The 15,575-nt window shown below is 40.7% G+C and overlaps 1 protein-coding gene across 1 annotated transcript in view; it reads left to right on the forward strand.

The window, feature by feature from the left end:
* AFG2A (AFG2 AAA ATPase homolog A) overlaps positions 1–15,575 on the forward strand; it is a 163,800-nt gene that overhangs the window by 3,869 nt on the left and 144,356 nt on the right. Inside the window, exons 5-9 of the mRNA XM_040063661.1 lie at positions 128–748; positions 2,803–2,932; positions 3,551–3,607; positions 4,301–4,424; positions 5,527–5,782. Coding sequence (XP_039919595.1) covers positions 128–748; positions 2,803–2,932; positions 3,551–3,607; positions 4,301–4,424; positions 5,527–5,782 — 1,188 coding nt within the window. The remainder of the gene's footprint in view (positions 1–127; positions 749–2,802; positions 2,933–3,550; positions 3,608–4,300; positions 4,425–5,526; positions 5,783–15,575) is intronic.

Genomic DNA, 15,575 nt, shown 5'->3' on the forward strand with positions numbered 1-15,575 from the left:
TATAGCACTTTCTAAGCTTCCTGATAAAGAATTATTCTGATGCAAGAATGTCTGAGTGTTAATTGCTGCCAAAGTAAATTGAAATAGTGTTGTCTTTGTCTTTTTTTCTTCTTTAATCTTCTCATAGATGGGAAAATAATCCTGCCAGGAAACCTCTTGGCTTTCACTTACTATGGCAAACTTTGCAATATCGTGGTGATGAAAGTGAAGGGGACTGATGGTGCAGAGCTGATTGCCCAGGGCAGTGCCATTCCCGGTGATTCCAATGGGCCAGACCTTGAGAGATCTGATTTGGACAGCAGTGCCTTAGACTTGTCCTTACAGCTTGGCAGGATGGACATTGGTGACAGTCCAGAGGTTGTCTCCATGAGCACCCCAAGCAAAGCAGTGGATCCAGGCTCACCAGTCACACCCAGTGCTCCAGATTCCAGGCAGACTCCTGACAAAACCTTCAGCAGGGGAGATGGTGCAGACCTCACCCAAGATCTGGAGTTGGCTGGGGAAGGCAACACTGAGGGACTCCCACTAACTGGCAAAGTCGGGGCAATGGGCAATACAGATTGTTTTTACTTCATTTCTTCAAGAACTAAAATCAATTTTATTGGCTCAAGGGTCGGAGTAGCAGAGGATGGCGAATGTGAGTCCCGCGTCACCTATGACATGATAGGAGGCTTAAGCAGCCAGCTCAGAACTATTAGAGAAACTGTTGAACTGCCCTTGAAGCATCCTGAACTGTTCAAGAGTTATGGTATGGTTCCTGAGAGTTGGCTTTCTTCATTAACTTTCTTCTTTAATGTGCCTTTTTTTTTCTTTTTTTTTTTTCCTTTTAAAACACTAATTGCTCCAGGATTATGCACGGAATTTTATATAACTGGTCTGGTAAACTCGTGTGTCCAAACAATGTCAAACTGCTTTGTAATTACACTGTATGGATACTGTGAAGATGTTCTGGTTAGCCTGTGTGAAAAACAGTTGAGCAGGGAAGAAATGTATGTCTGTACCAAAATTCAGCCATGCAGGAGCAGAATTTGGAGCAAATAGGAAAGACTTCTGTATTTGGACACTTGAAAGGTGCAGTTGTTTGTGTTGTCATAAGATTTTTGTGTTGGTAGACTGAGTTAATTGTATCTTTTAAATGGAGAAAAATGGAGAAAAACTCAGATTGATTCTTCTGCTGTGTTCCTGCAACATTTTAAGGAGTTCTTTTGACGCTGTTTGCTCAAACTGCTCAGTGTGAAATTATAGGGTGGAAAACCAAATACGATTACTGTTGCCATACATAAAGTTCTGGCTAATATATATAACGACTTGGAGGATTTTTGTGACTCTGTGCTGTGTATTTATCACAAATGGCTATGTACCTTGTTGAAGTGTGCGTTACTGTGAGACAGGGCTCTTTTACCTATAAATATTTCTTTAATATCTTGTCTTGGAGGCCCTTTATTTCTCTCTCTGACCTCTTCCCCCACACATGCTTCAGAAAGGAGGTGATTTTCAGCGGGGATGAAATCTCCAGTCACGAGTGGTCCAGCTCCATTCGGTCCAACCCCAGCATCACCATGTGGTTTTGTGGCAGCGGAGTTGGCTTCAGCATGAGTGTTCTTCATACCTAATCCCTGAAGCTTGAGCAGATTCTCTGCTAATCACATGATAAATAATGATGTTTTCTCAGCAGTTACAAACTTTTAGACCCCATACGAACGTTGGGAGTCCTTTTCTGCTCACGGGCAGCGAGGCTGGAGCTGAGGTGAGCCTGTGGTTCCACAGCCCCGTGCATTGCCAGTGCCAAAAACGCCACAGGAGGGAGCAGCACGTGCTTTAATGGACTGGTGCAAAAGAACCTGTCTGTGGAGATGCTTTTATTTTTATCCTTTGTCAGAGGGCAGATATTTTTTTTTCTTTTCCGATGTATTAGTTTCTAGGATTCGGGCTTATGGCCTGCCCTTGAGGCATCATTCCCTGTCTGATTCCCAGTCCCACCTGATATTTCTTTGATTGTGTTTCAGCAGTGTCTTTTGTGCTGGGGTCAGGCCTTTGTCAAACATTTGTCTCTGTTTTTTGCTTTCTAGTTTTTCAACTACTGGCTTTGGCTTTTGTGCCCATTTAATTTGGCTTTGCTGGTCTGAAACTTTTTTTGGTGGGCTCTTTACCTGGGATCACAGTAGTGTTTCTTGAAGTTTACCTGTATTTTCCATCCAGCTCCATCTGTACACCGCAGTACCTTGTTCTTTCCAAGGCCCTTATGTTCTGTGCCTGAATGTTTCGGTCTCTTTAACTCTTAGCATGTGTCATTAAATAGGCAGATTCTTCCTTCTAATGTGTGTTTTTCATCATCTTGTAAGCATTCTTGAATCAAGCCTCACAGTATTTCTAGAACTTTTTGGAGTCTTGAAGTGAAGTGGTTTTCTGATGTGGGAAAGTTATTACAATGACAAGAATCACGAATAGCTTAAAGTGTATTCGTGGACATTAGGTAGTCAGTCTAGTAATTTTTTTTGAGAAAACACAGTGAAGATTATAATGAACTACTGAAAAATAGAATGATTTAAATAGGTGATTTAAAAGAGAGTCTTTTGGACATCAAAAATAAAAATTGTAGATGAATGTCCCATTTAAGAGTGATCTTTTCCCTGAAAGCCTTATTCATCATAATGACACATCTGTTACAGGAATTATTGCTGAGGTCAAGCTAGTATTGGTAGTGACAATGAAAGGGACAGTGAAATGTGCAAGTGCAGGCTGGGCCTGGCATTTATCACCAGTAACTTCTTTTCTCTGTTTGCCTGCATGTGCTTGTCCCAGGGATCCCTCCTCCTCGAGGAGTGCTGCTCTATGGCCCTCCAGGAACTGGGAAGACCATGATTGCCAAGGCCATCGCAAACGAGGTTGGCGCTCACGTTACTGTCATTAATGGCCCTGAAATCATAAGCAAGTAAGTCCACCTACTTTATCTTCATTAATTCTGTAAATATAGTAGCCTAAAATCTGACATCTGTCCATTGTGGAGGGATGAAGTATTTGCTGTGGGTTACCTGCCCAAAAGAGTCAAAACAAATGGGCAAGGGTTCTCTCAAGTCAGGCTTATTTTTCTTGTATTGAAAGAGGTTTATTGGACTCGGCCAGGAAATTTGTGTAAGGCATGGACTGAATTAAAGAGGGGATTAAAACTGCTCCTGCAGTTGCCTGTAGGTTAGTTCTGCAACAAGAAGGGGAACTTGTTAAAGCATATTTGTGATTAAGGCAAGACTGCAGACGCTGATGTCTCCAGAGAAGGAATTTTTTTGTTGTTCTTCAAAAATGTAGATAAAATTGTTTCTAACACAAAAGAGAAGCAGTTCCCTTTATCTCTAATAATTCTACCTTTGCCTGTGCCTCATTTCACCTTAATTTCTTGTCCTGGTGGAAATAAAGATTATTGTCGATTTGCCTAGACTTCAGGACTTTGAAAGTGTGTGCTGCAGCTTTTGTAACTTGTGAGCAGTAATTTTCCAAGCTGCCTGGAAAAGACAAAAACCCCAAGTTTTTTATTAAAATATTTTTATTCTCACAGGTTTTATGGGGAGTCTGAGTTGAGGTTACGTCAGATATTCGCTGAGGCTTCTCTCTGGTACGTTCCTTTGGAGAATTTTATGTGTAGTATCGGTTTCAGCCTTAGTGTTCTTAAAAGAAAAATATTTGCAAGAAGCTTTGAATTGTGACTTTTTTCATTCACTACTTTTTAAAAGGAAATAAATTTGTTTATGTAGAGTTTGGCTAGGAGGAAAGCACTGAAATTTTAGGATACCTCTTAAATCCCTTTGGACACTTCCCTCTTAGGGATGGTGCCAAATCGCTCAACCTGTGTCGTTAGTGCATTGTGTGCTTATTTCAATAGATGGAAGCATGAACCAGAGTTTCACCAGGATCCAGATTTTCGTCTAGTTTTTTATCTTTGGAGGCCAGCTCTAAGTGACTTGGTGTTGGTACTAGATATAGCATTCCTCTGGAGTTGGCATCTTACCCAAATTTGTTAGACCTGGCTAAGGCAGACTTTAGACTTCCATGTGACTGATGTTCATAGTACGTTAGCAAAAGACTATTGCATACTGAAGGTATTAGTTGTCTAATATATTATTATTTTAGTTTTCTCTCTGAGTAACCCTGTATACAAGATTGAAACTTCCAGTTACCTAAAGGAGTGGGACGTTTGTTAGTTTTTGTAGGAACTGGACTTTTTCCATGAACAGCTTTCCTCTGCCTTAGTGTTTTAAATCTTCCCGAGCACCTTAACATTTTTTCTCCCTTGTTTTTTTCCTCTCAGTCGCCCCTCAATTATATTTATAGATGAGTTGGATGCACTCTGTCCAAAGAGAGAAGGGGCTCAGAATGAAGTAGAAAAGAGAGTTGTTGCTTCACTGCTGACATTAATGGATGGCATTGGCTCAGTAAGTTGAATCTAATGGGACAATTAATATACATGGGGACTCGCTGGACAAAATAATATTGCTTTTACGGTGGAGCCAATTTCAGATGTATCACTTGTGGGGAAAGAAAGCAGACTTAGGTGAGGGTTTGTAGCATAATCTAATGCTTTTTTGGATGCTAAGCAGAGGACATAGGAGAGGAATGTCTCCTGAAAAGTGTGAGTTTAAAAGAAAGGAGGTTTCTTCCATTCACTGCCTTTCCTCTGCCTTCTCCCCCTCTTATAGTTTTGGCAATCAAACTGAAATTTCAGTGATAGCCCATCATTGAATTAAACCACGTATTTTTAATTGCTCTGAAATCAAAGTAATCAGAATACTTCTGGTGATATGTAGGCTGCATGATTAAAGGCAGCAGCAGCTATTTCAAGTTTGCCAGAGCAGTATGTAGAGCATAAACAAAAGCCTAATAAAGAAACAGTAAATTTAATTGACTTGAGTACATTATGGATTAAGCCCATGAAGTTTGGCGATCTCTCATCTATTATTTTATGATTATTAGCAGGAAAGATGAAAGAACTCAGTCCAGAGTATGGAAATAAATTTCTTCTGTTTATGTAATCTGCAAGTTTCTCATTATTTTCCTGCATGACAGTTTGAGTTGCCCAGTCTGGAATTGTTCACAGGCAGAACATATTTTCTGGTGGCAAAGGCTGGAAGGAGTGCTTCATTCACAAAAAGAGAATGACATTACAAGAGACCTCCTAACTGACCTTGCCTCACTGTAAAAGTGAAGAAGCAGAGCTTGAGGAAATTGGTTAGGATTTTTGACCTTACTTTTCCTACTGGACCTACAGGAAGCTTTATAACCCCCTGTCTCTGCTGGGTTTGATACCTGAACTGATTTGTTTCCCAACCTTGTTTATTCAAGGTCTGCTGATAACATTTTGTTCTTGTGCCAATGCTGTATTTTAGCTTAAGCCTTTCTTTTTCTCTCCTTGGTTCTTGCTTTGCTGATTTAGGAAAGCAGATTCTTGGGTATTAAAGTGGGAGTGCCTCTTGTATTATCTGTTTAACGTTTAATTTTATTTTTAAAAAAATATTTTGTGTTGTTTGATGCCTTCAGGAAGGCAGCGAAGGGCAGCTGTTGGTCCTTGGGGCCACCAATCGCCCTCATGCCCTGGATGCAGCACTGCGCAGGCCGGGGCGTTTTGATAAGGAGATAGAAATTGGGATTCCCAATGCCCAGGACCGTGTGGACATTCTCCAGAAGCTTCTCAAGAAGGTCCCCCATTCACTCACAGCAGAGCAGTTGGCACATGTGGCTGATAGTACGCATGGTTATGTGGGTGCGGACTTGGCAGCCTTGTGCAAGGAAGCAGGTAAGGCTTTGTTTTTCTTATTTAGGATATAACTTTACTGCTGGTCTCTTCATTAAAGAAAAAAATATCCACAGTCTGTACTAACAGCTTTTGAAACACTGAGGTTTTATTGATTTTTTTTTTGTCAAAGAAAACACAGCCGAGTGTGTATCTTCCCAGGCAGATGGGAAAAATTCTTTGAATGTTAATAACTTTTAAGATCCAGTGTTAAGATTGATAACCCTGGGGAATCCCCCCTGCCATTTCTAGGATCTTAGACAGCTTGCTCTCTCTCAGTAAACCAATGGTTTTGGGAGTTAACTAACATCCCAAAGCATTTTTCTACTCTTTAGACAGACAGCAACCCCTTGCACACAAAAATCCTAAGTCACTCTGGCTGCACAGCTTGTCCTGCAGATCCGTGTTCCCAGGAGGTGGAGGCTGGGGGCCTCAGTGGTGTTTCCGATGTCTCCCTTCCATATTTTGTGCCCGTCTTTCATTTTCCTGCAGATGTGGAGCTGCTGGCAGGGGTGAGGGCACTGTGTGCACCTGGCTCAGGTTCTTCAGCGTAGCTGCACAGCGCGCCCTGGGCCGGGGGCTGAAACGTGGCCCTTGGCCTTGGGAACAGGCATAGCCCTGGAGAATTATCCATGCATCATGCAGCCAGGGTTCGGTATGTTCCAGGGAACGCTTCAGCATGAGTTCACTTCTGTTTTCATTGGATGAAATATTGCAAGTACGCTCTATCAGTTCCTAGGTTTTGCTGGAGTGCATCTGCAGTTTGAATGTTGGAGCTTAAATCTGCCCCTGAGCAGCCCTTTAAAACAGCTGAGTCAAAATACGACTGTCCAGCTCTGCTTACACATATTTGCTCCCTTGTAGTTCATAAATAAGTTTGCTGCATGTGCTGGTTACTTTTATTTCCTTTGGCACCGGGACAGCTTCCTCTGGCAGTGACACAGAGCACAGATAATTCTTGCATCGGAACTGACTGCGAAGATGACAAATGTTTTATTAAGGGTGATGGCACCTGGCACAGCAAAGTCTTTGCTTGCCAGCTTCCAGAATTTTTAAGGGATAGTTCTCAAATATGGATTTGTGGAGTTTTGATAGATCAAGAAGAAAAAAATATTTGAGATTATTTGTTCTCTAGCACTTTCCTCTTGGCTTCAGTTGTGTTCTAAGCTCTGTTTTAAGTTAGAAAGCATCGTTATTTTTCCTGCTCGTATATAGTTGTTAAAAAAAAATATTAATTCCTTCTTTATTTTCCTTCCCATGTGTTTTTGGAAGTCGGTCAGTCTGCCTGTGTCTCAGTACTCAAATAGTAAACACTTAACTAATGTAGTCTCAAGTTCTCAGTGAGAAGTGTTGTGGTTTCCATTCCAAACATGACCCAGACAAGGCTATTACTTACTCATGTGCAGTTGGATTCATAATCCAGCTGCAAATAGATGATATTTACCCACTTCATGAGGACCTCTTAGAAAATAAATCTGGAATGTTGTGCAGGTTGAACATTACATAGATAAAAAACTTCAGGCATCTGCCTGTGACTGATTGCAGGACATGGTGTTATCCAGGAACTTTGCATCCAAAGGGAATGGTGGGAATGAAGGGAGGAGAATGTCTCCTTCCTATTGCTCTTTTTTCTTCAAGTTTGAATCCGTGCTGTCAGATTTCTCTGTCATTTGTTACCGTGGGGTGACCTCTGCTGGGGAAAATACAGTCCAGCGCTGTTAACTCCTTGCAGCTCAGGTGAAGTTTTCCTCTTCAAGAAGTTGCAGAAGCATGAGTCAGTCGAGCTGTTACGTAAACTGAAGTTGCTCATCATTAAGGAACGTTCTTAGTTGGAGTATTTTTTTTTCCCCAATTAAGGTGTTTACCTGTTTTTTATGTTACATTTTCAACACCTTGTAAAATATTTCTTCTTTCACTGGAGTTAAACTTAGCAAAGGCTTTTATAATCCACTGTTTCTCCTCAGCAGAGCAAGATTCCTTCATATGGCAAATTTTCCAGTGTTTTGTCTAGCATTTTGTGTTGTTCCAAGATGGATGGGCTCCTATTGCTTCACTTTAGAAACTCAGCTGTGGACCAAGTTAGCTTGCTGTCCAGGAATGCTCTCAGATATTCAGTCTAAGCTTTCCTTGTTTAGTTTTATCCCATTATTTCTATTTACATCCTTGTATAACACGTTTGCTCTCCCTCCTTAGTGTTTACACCCTTCAGATAGCTCTAGGCTGTTCTCATGTCCCCTACCTCCTCATTCATTACTGAGCCAAACTATAAATATTTAGCTCATTTAATCTTTCCTCATAAATACGTCCTTCCTGCCTTCCGAGAAATTGTGTTGATTTTCTCTGAACTGCCTCCAGTTTGTCAATAACCTTTTTGGTGATGTAGGCCCTAGAATTGAACATAATATTTCATATATATATCTATATATATCTTACCATAAAACATGGTATAAACATACATTTCTAAATGTCCAGCACATTTCTAAATGTCCAAAATGCTTGGTATTGAGACAACATCTGAGTTAAGAATTCTTTCACAAATGTTAAGGTTATTTGTGCCACATTCAGACTTGACGTGTGTGTAAGTGCAGGTGAAATGTGGAAACTAGCTTAGGAAAAGGATTTCAAAACTCAGGAATACATGTTCAGTTTTTGGCACAGGATTACTGTTGCTTGCTGATTGTATTTCTGTTGTGGTCTGTGGGAGACTCTCGAGTCCTGCAGACCCTATTTATATCCTTGGGTTTGTGGCTGGAAAGACTGCAAGTTTGGAAGCTAAATATGTTTATATTCTTAATACAAAGTTTAGATCATTTTTCAGAGGACTCCTATTTCCTTATCTTTCTACTTCAACTCTTTTTTTTAACATATGTATTATGTATATACTGCTTATATAAACCAAGGGTGTAGTAATTAGTGACATGGTAGATGTAGTATTTGAAGGGCTTTTGCATCTCTAGTCAGGTTTCCTAAGATACTTCATTATAAAAGCTTTGATGTTTGCCTTCTCTATAATTCTGAAGACCATTTGTTAATGGAAAGTAAATAACCATTGTAGAATAAACATATTCCAACTATTTTTTTCACAGAAGTTGTTTGTTCTCCAGTGCACGATTTGCTTAGATGTACTGCAGGGGTCAGACAGGCAAGTTTCACATTCTGTTCAGCAACTCTGCATTTTCATGGGAATTTTGAAGAAGTTTTGAGGGCCTGTAATGTCCATTTTGTGTTGAATGTTTCTAGGCCCCCGTGACTATGGTGTGTACAGAATGGTGATGTGGTGTATGCTGGGATGGGCAGGGAGAGGAAGAGAGAACAAGAAACTTGGAGAATCTGTGCAGTGTGATCTGGATTTTCCCAAATAGGGTATTGTGACCAAAACTCATGAAACCTTTATGTGTAGATACTTATAATAATCAGCTAAGAGTATTTTTATTTTATCTGCTGAATTTTTTAAATATTAGTGGATTTTTCTCCTTTTCCTCCACTGGAGATATAGTTCTAGCCTCTCACAAAAATGAAACCACAAAGCTGATTTTTATAGGCTATCTACATGTCCAAAGTTACAATATCTGTAGTGGCTGCACTGGAAAAAATAAGATTTGCTGTGATTCTCTACTGCCTAGCATGATACTTGTGATTTCCAAGGAAATTACCAGCCACATGTCATAATCCTGCAGATTCCATGCTGGGCGCTGGGCCACATCAGCTTGCAGTAGGCTTCTCTTGGTATATTCCTGAGGACTGAAGTACCATCCAAGGGATTAGCACACAGAGAATTCTTTACAAGAAAAGGGCTTATTTATGTGTGTAGCTGAGAAACTAATGTTCTTCAGATTGGGAGAGGTCTACTGTATCCTAAATTATTTAGTCGACTGGTTTTGGTTTTTAGTATGAACAGCTGCCTTCTGAATTGTTTTATCTCAAGCAGAGGAGTGAGTGTATGGAAGATAGACTACCATATTCTTACATATAATGTCAGTGTTTGTATGCCCTTGAGATCTTGTTGCTTCTCCTTTATTTAATTTGCCACGTGGTCTTTTATTAATTCCCAAAAAAATTATAATGGTTTTAATTTATTGGCAAAGATAAGCACTTTACTTTTTTAAAAAAAACAAACCAAAACATATGAAATGTTAATTATGTAGCAGGGACATGAATGGTATAAACTGTGCTGAATGTTAGAAGATGCTTAGCAACAAAGGTTTCCAAATATAGCAATTTATTATAAACTTATCCTTCTATGGCTGCCTGTAGCATTTCAAGAGGGTGAATATAAATATAGCTTGATTTCTTCAAGGAGTGGGTTCAGTCATATTGTTTACAGAGAAAGGAAGTATTTGCTTTGTGACTCTCAGAATTTATCTTGAACATCCTTGTTCATTACACATCATTTCAGTGTGCTGATATAAAACACTTGGGCTGTGATAAGATAGCATCATGAGGAGAGGAAGAACAAATGGCTTTGTTTAAATAGTGGTCACTCTGGCAAGAACATTGATTTGCTTCCAGTAAGGATGCTGTAACCACTGGGGCTTCGAGATTTCTGTGAAAGAGGCACTGGTGGCTTTGTTCTGCATCAGACATTCCTTAATTGACTGAAAAAGTTAACACCCTGCTTAGCCTTTAGGATTAGAGTGGCTTACTGGTTTGAGCCAGCTGTTACAAAAGAATCTCAGAGAAATTAGAGATTGAGATGCATCTTTGAGCAGTATGAATCAGCATTTCCCTGCTGAATCTGTGAAGCCACTTTCATAGGCATGCAATAATGGTCTGTTGTCTTGTGCTCATAATTTTGAGTCCTGTTGTTTGGAGATCACGTCTGTGCCATTCATTTGCCCCTTTAACTATCCCTGCATTCTGGTGAATAATACAGGATGGAAAGGCTTTATGCTATTTAATCCATTGCCCTGTATATTGATTTTATGTGGCTATTAGACCTGTAAAGGTATAATTTATTTAGGAGCATACTGTACTTGGCTTTTTGTTGGGGCTGAGAAACTTCCTTCTTCTATACCCCAAAAAAGAGTTTCTGAAATCCACTTGCATTAAAAGTAAGAATTTAAAAAACAATAACCAACTGAAGGACTGTCTCAGGATTTTTCTGGTTTTCCCTGTAATTGGTGGGGAAGTGAATTCCCCTGAAGCCCAGGAATGTCTCTTTGTTAGACCTGTGTGGTTTTTTCCCCCCCAGCTCCTGCAGTTGTGTTAGCCCGGCCACCTGCAGGAAACATGAGCCGTGTGGGCTAATGTGATTAACAGTGAGGCTCTGTGCACCCCGAGGAGCAGCCCCTGACTGCTCTTTCAGCCAGACAAACGCTGCCTTCAATCCCTGCCTTCCCAGCCTCCTATCTCCTATCGAGCTCTTCCTTTCAGCTCAGGCACAGCCCTGATGAAACAGCCCAGTGTTAGGGCATCAAGAATATCCTTCCTTTCTTTTAAGCCATTAAGATTCTGAACCTTTCCCAGCACTGTCTGGACCTGGGTTCTGCTGGGGGTGTGCAACAAATGTAGATATTTTTCTTGGATTATATTGCTAAATGTAGGAATGTGGGCTTGAGGTGCTGTTGAAAATGCAGATTGACAGAGGCAGTTGATGACCAAGGCAATGGGATTGTTTTGCAGGATGGTTTTTGGTTTGCTTTCAAATCAACTGACTGCAGTTACAGATTTGAAAGGGGAAGGACTGCTTGACATGCTATAATTATTTTATTCCCTTATGGAAAGTGACTGAAAATACCATGTCTGCGTTGTTATTTATTTATTAGTAGCTGGAACAAATATTGAAGCTATGCTGTTGCAAACAATTTGCTATTGCATTGTCTAAGTGAGTACTGGTTCCCATGTGACACTCAAAATGAGGTGAGAAAGGCTGCTTGCCTTTTTGTGAAAAGGTCATGTAGAAAATGTGGGAGTTGGGGGAAATTAATAACATATCTAGTCAGATGGTCAAAACAAAAAAAAAAGTGTTAGGAAATTTTTGCAGAAAGGGCAGAATATTGGATTTTGAAATGCACTGAAAAGCACAGACATGATACAGAAGTAAAGCTACAAATGAATTTTTGGACTGGGGCAATTGAGTTTTCTGGCACTGTGTTCCATCACTCTAATTTATGGTGTAAGGAGAGCAAGAAAATCCAATGCCCATCCTCAGTGTTCATGAGTGGTACTGTGCTCTCTGGTGTTTAAGTTGGGTCCCTGAAGCAGAGGGTGTTTCTAAAACTAAGCAATTGGCCGAGCCGGTTAAGGAGCAAAGGGGCCCTGGCTTGAACATACACGGCAGAGCAATGTGGCTTTTTTGGCCTCTGTAACATGTGTTGTGGGATGGTTTCTTCGAGCAGCAGCTCAGAATGATGGCTTTTCTGCAGAAGTGGCTACATGTGGCTGCTGCCTCTCTGAAGCAATGCCAGTGCATGCTGTGTTGGTTTTTGGCGTTACTTTTTTCTTAAAGAAAATCTTTGCCCATTTTATTCGTTTGTTTTGTAACGATACTTGATTTTTGTTTTTACAGGAGGAACATTGCACTTGCTGCAGTCAGGGCACGTGAACTTTCGGTTTTCATCATAACTAATTTTAAGTGTGTGTTTATCCAAAACTTGCAGCTGATTGGGTGTTGGGATTGCTGACTTCATGCGCACAGTTATGGGTTGAATACTTAATAATCTGCTTAAAGCACATCCCATTCTGCCTGCTGATATTTATATCAGCAGGAAATAGGGATTATTTTTTAGAAGAGTTGATCAATAACTGTAACTAATATTTTAAATGAACCTTCTTGGCAGATAAGTCACCGTGTTCTTGCTTATGCAGCTTGTGTGGTGTGGAAGAAATTATATTATTCATGTGTGGCGATGCAGTCAGCAGTAGGCATTTGTATGTAGAATGATTAGCTACTGTTGGGGGACAGAGTTTAAACATTTTCAGGCAAAGTTTTCCTAAGTCTCCTGACTTAGATTTTTAGCTGTCTCCCTTGCCAACATTCCTAATTACGATTAGACTGGGCAGTTAGTCATTAGCTGTTGCTTCTTGTCTTTCTGTCCTTACTGTTCTGGTAGCCTGGCAGTCCTTATTTTTCTCCTCACACGTGTGACCACCTTTAGGTACATTTATGTCTGGGAGCAGGCTAGGAAAGGCAGTCTGGTATTCCTTATTTCCCTCTGTTGTCACAGGGTCGGGAAAAAATGACGTGTGTGTGTACCTGATCTGTGAATAAACCATTTCCTCTACGAAAGAAGTTCTGAAAATGCAGTTCCTCTTTCCTTTCTTCCTTCCTGCCCCTCCCTGTCACACCTCTCAGCAGCTTTCAGGCAGCTCCACAGACAAGTTCCAGCAAATGCCAGGGCTCCTCAGGAATGGCTATAAATCGTGGCTATAATCCCAGCAGTAGGTTAGTGCTCAGGTTAGCCCAGTGAATTTGCAATGTTATGGTTACAAGGGATTTAAGGGCATTATCTTTCCTGTGCAAACAGTGCACGAAAGTTCCTCAGGGATTTTTCCCATATAGTTCTGGCAGCTAAAGACAGATTGCAGAATATAGTTTTGAGAACAAAAAAGTCAAGGTTTCTGCTTCCTGATTTTTTTTCCTAAATACAGTTTTACGTACAGGTTAAATTAAAGTCAGTTTAAAATACATTTATAAACTGACTTTAAATTATATGAAATGCTTTTTCTACGCATAAAACTCTTAAATTTTGAAGTCTAACATGTAAAGATATGGAAGTAGAGGAAGATGCCCCCTCCAGTGCCATAAGAAAGCTGGGATCTTACCCATCCATGCCCTTCTGTTGAGCATTCCACTGCCAGCCATGTGGCAGAGGATCACGTTGGATCTGACAGCTGTCACAGGGAGAAGTAGTGTGTGTCTTCTGGGTCTGGCCAGAAGAATTTGGGAGGGAAATGCCAGATTAGCAGAGAAAGAAGAAACATTTCCTTTGCTAACAATCTTACAAGAAGATAACAATTTCTTTGAAGCTACTTAGAGATTTTGGTATTGGAATTCTGGTAGAGTAAGTCCAGACAGGGTGGATTTGTAAAAGGAACAGCTGATGGACAGTAAAAGATGCATGATTAACCATTTTGTTTGGCTCAGTTTATTTTCTCAAGTGTTGTGTATATCTATTCTGTTTTGGAAACCTGAAGTATATACTTTGGTCATTCTGAGTGGCTGCTTCCCATTATTTACAGTGGTGTGTAATTATACACAGACTCTGACAAATATAGCAGTGTGTAGGGTCTATTCTTAGGCTCGGGTATTTGTTAATATGACCTAATGTGCCAAAACGTAGCCAAGCTATGAGCAAGAAAATCTTACCGGCAAACAATGCTATCGACCTTGTGCATAGCCTGGTACCAAAGAAGGATCATCTGTACCAGGACAGGGCGTTCTGCTGTTTTATTGCCCTCTGTCCACTTGGTTTCCTCTGTTCTAGACAGACAGGATGAGTTGGTGAGGTAGGGAACACAGTTGCTGGGCTGGAACAAACTGTTTATTTTCCATTGTTTGTAATCATGCATGCCATATTATGCTGCCTTTTTTTTTTTTTTTTTTTTTTTTTTTTTTTAAACCAGGGTTTTCCATTGCTACTTCACTGAGGAGCAATGCTGTTCACTATCTCTTTGCTCAAAATAGGTATTCCCTGCCTGTATGAAGTCCCACCGACCCTTCAGCAGGATGGCTGCATTCAGTCCTTCCTCCCCTCATGCAGGACTGGAATAAAACAGGGAAAACCACCGGCACAATTCTGAGCCCCACCCAGGCACTGCCAAAAAGGTTATTGATACTCATTAACCCTGAGGAACAGAGTAACATCTGAAAAGCAGCAAGCAGAGCTGAAACAAATGCTGTGCTCAGAGTCCGTTCACAGCAATGACATTATGCTCAACCCAAAACATTGCTGTGTGGAAGACACCCAGGAGGTGCCTGATGTTTTCTGAAGTGTTCTTGTTTGTATCTGCATTATAACTTGTGTAGTGGTGAACATGGTCTTGCTGTAGGGTTCCACCTCCTTCGCTTCTGCGCTGCTTCTGGCAGCAGGGTTTGCATCCTACCCTGCCTTTCCTTACTTAAATCCATCTTTCAGCGTCTCGAGACAAGGATGTGTTTTCCTGCCTCTGGCAAGCGACTGGTTGTATCCTTCTCTTACTGAGGCTCCCCCCCTGCCCCTCTTGTTAGAGGTCAGTCTGAAGTGCAGGAAAGAATGATTATGATAACAGGAGGAAACAGGAAGAATCATGCTTTCTTTTTCAATCTGTTTTTTATTATTGTTTCAATGTAAAACATTGTTTCAATTAAATGCTGACCTGTGCAGTGGCGTGTGCGTGCACATGCTGAAATGAATTCCAGCTTTGTTTGGAAAGCTGTGACCTCTTTATTCCTGTTCTGGATCAAGGCTGTTGCCTTTCAAACCCACTGCTGAGGACTAAAATTTCACTCATACTCCTCGTAGCACTGGCAGTAACAAACCTTAAGAACAGTGGTCTCCTTGGGCATTTTTTTTTGCTGTTCTCTCTCAATTTTTAAAATAAGCATGCTCGGTGTTAAGACTGACTCATGTCATGGAAAAAAAAAAAATAACCATGACATTTAAAATGCATCAAATGAGTGCTGGGCTACACTGGCCCTTGGTTGAGTAGATAGGTATAGAAATAAGCAGGTATCTTTATAATTTACTTGCTTTCTCTATGCCTTAATTTCACATGATGTTATTTACTTCCTTTTTTTAAACTGAGATTCCCACGTGAATTGACTGCCCTGAAAGAAAATACAGGACTGGACCCCAGTGCCCACTCCCACCCCACA

The sequence above is a fragment of the Hirundo rustica genome, chromosome 5 (genome assembly GCF_015227805.2).
Source record: "Hirundo rustica isolate bHirRus1 chromosome 5, bHirRus1.pri.v3, whole genome shotgun sequence".
Classification (NCBI taxonomy): Eukaryota; Metazoa; Chordata; class Aves; order Passeriformes; family Hirundinidae; genus Hirundo; species Hirundo rustica.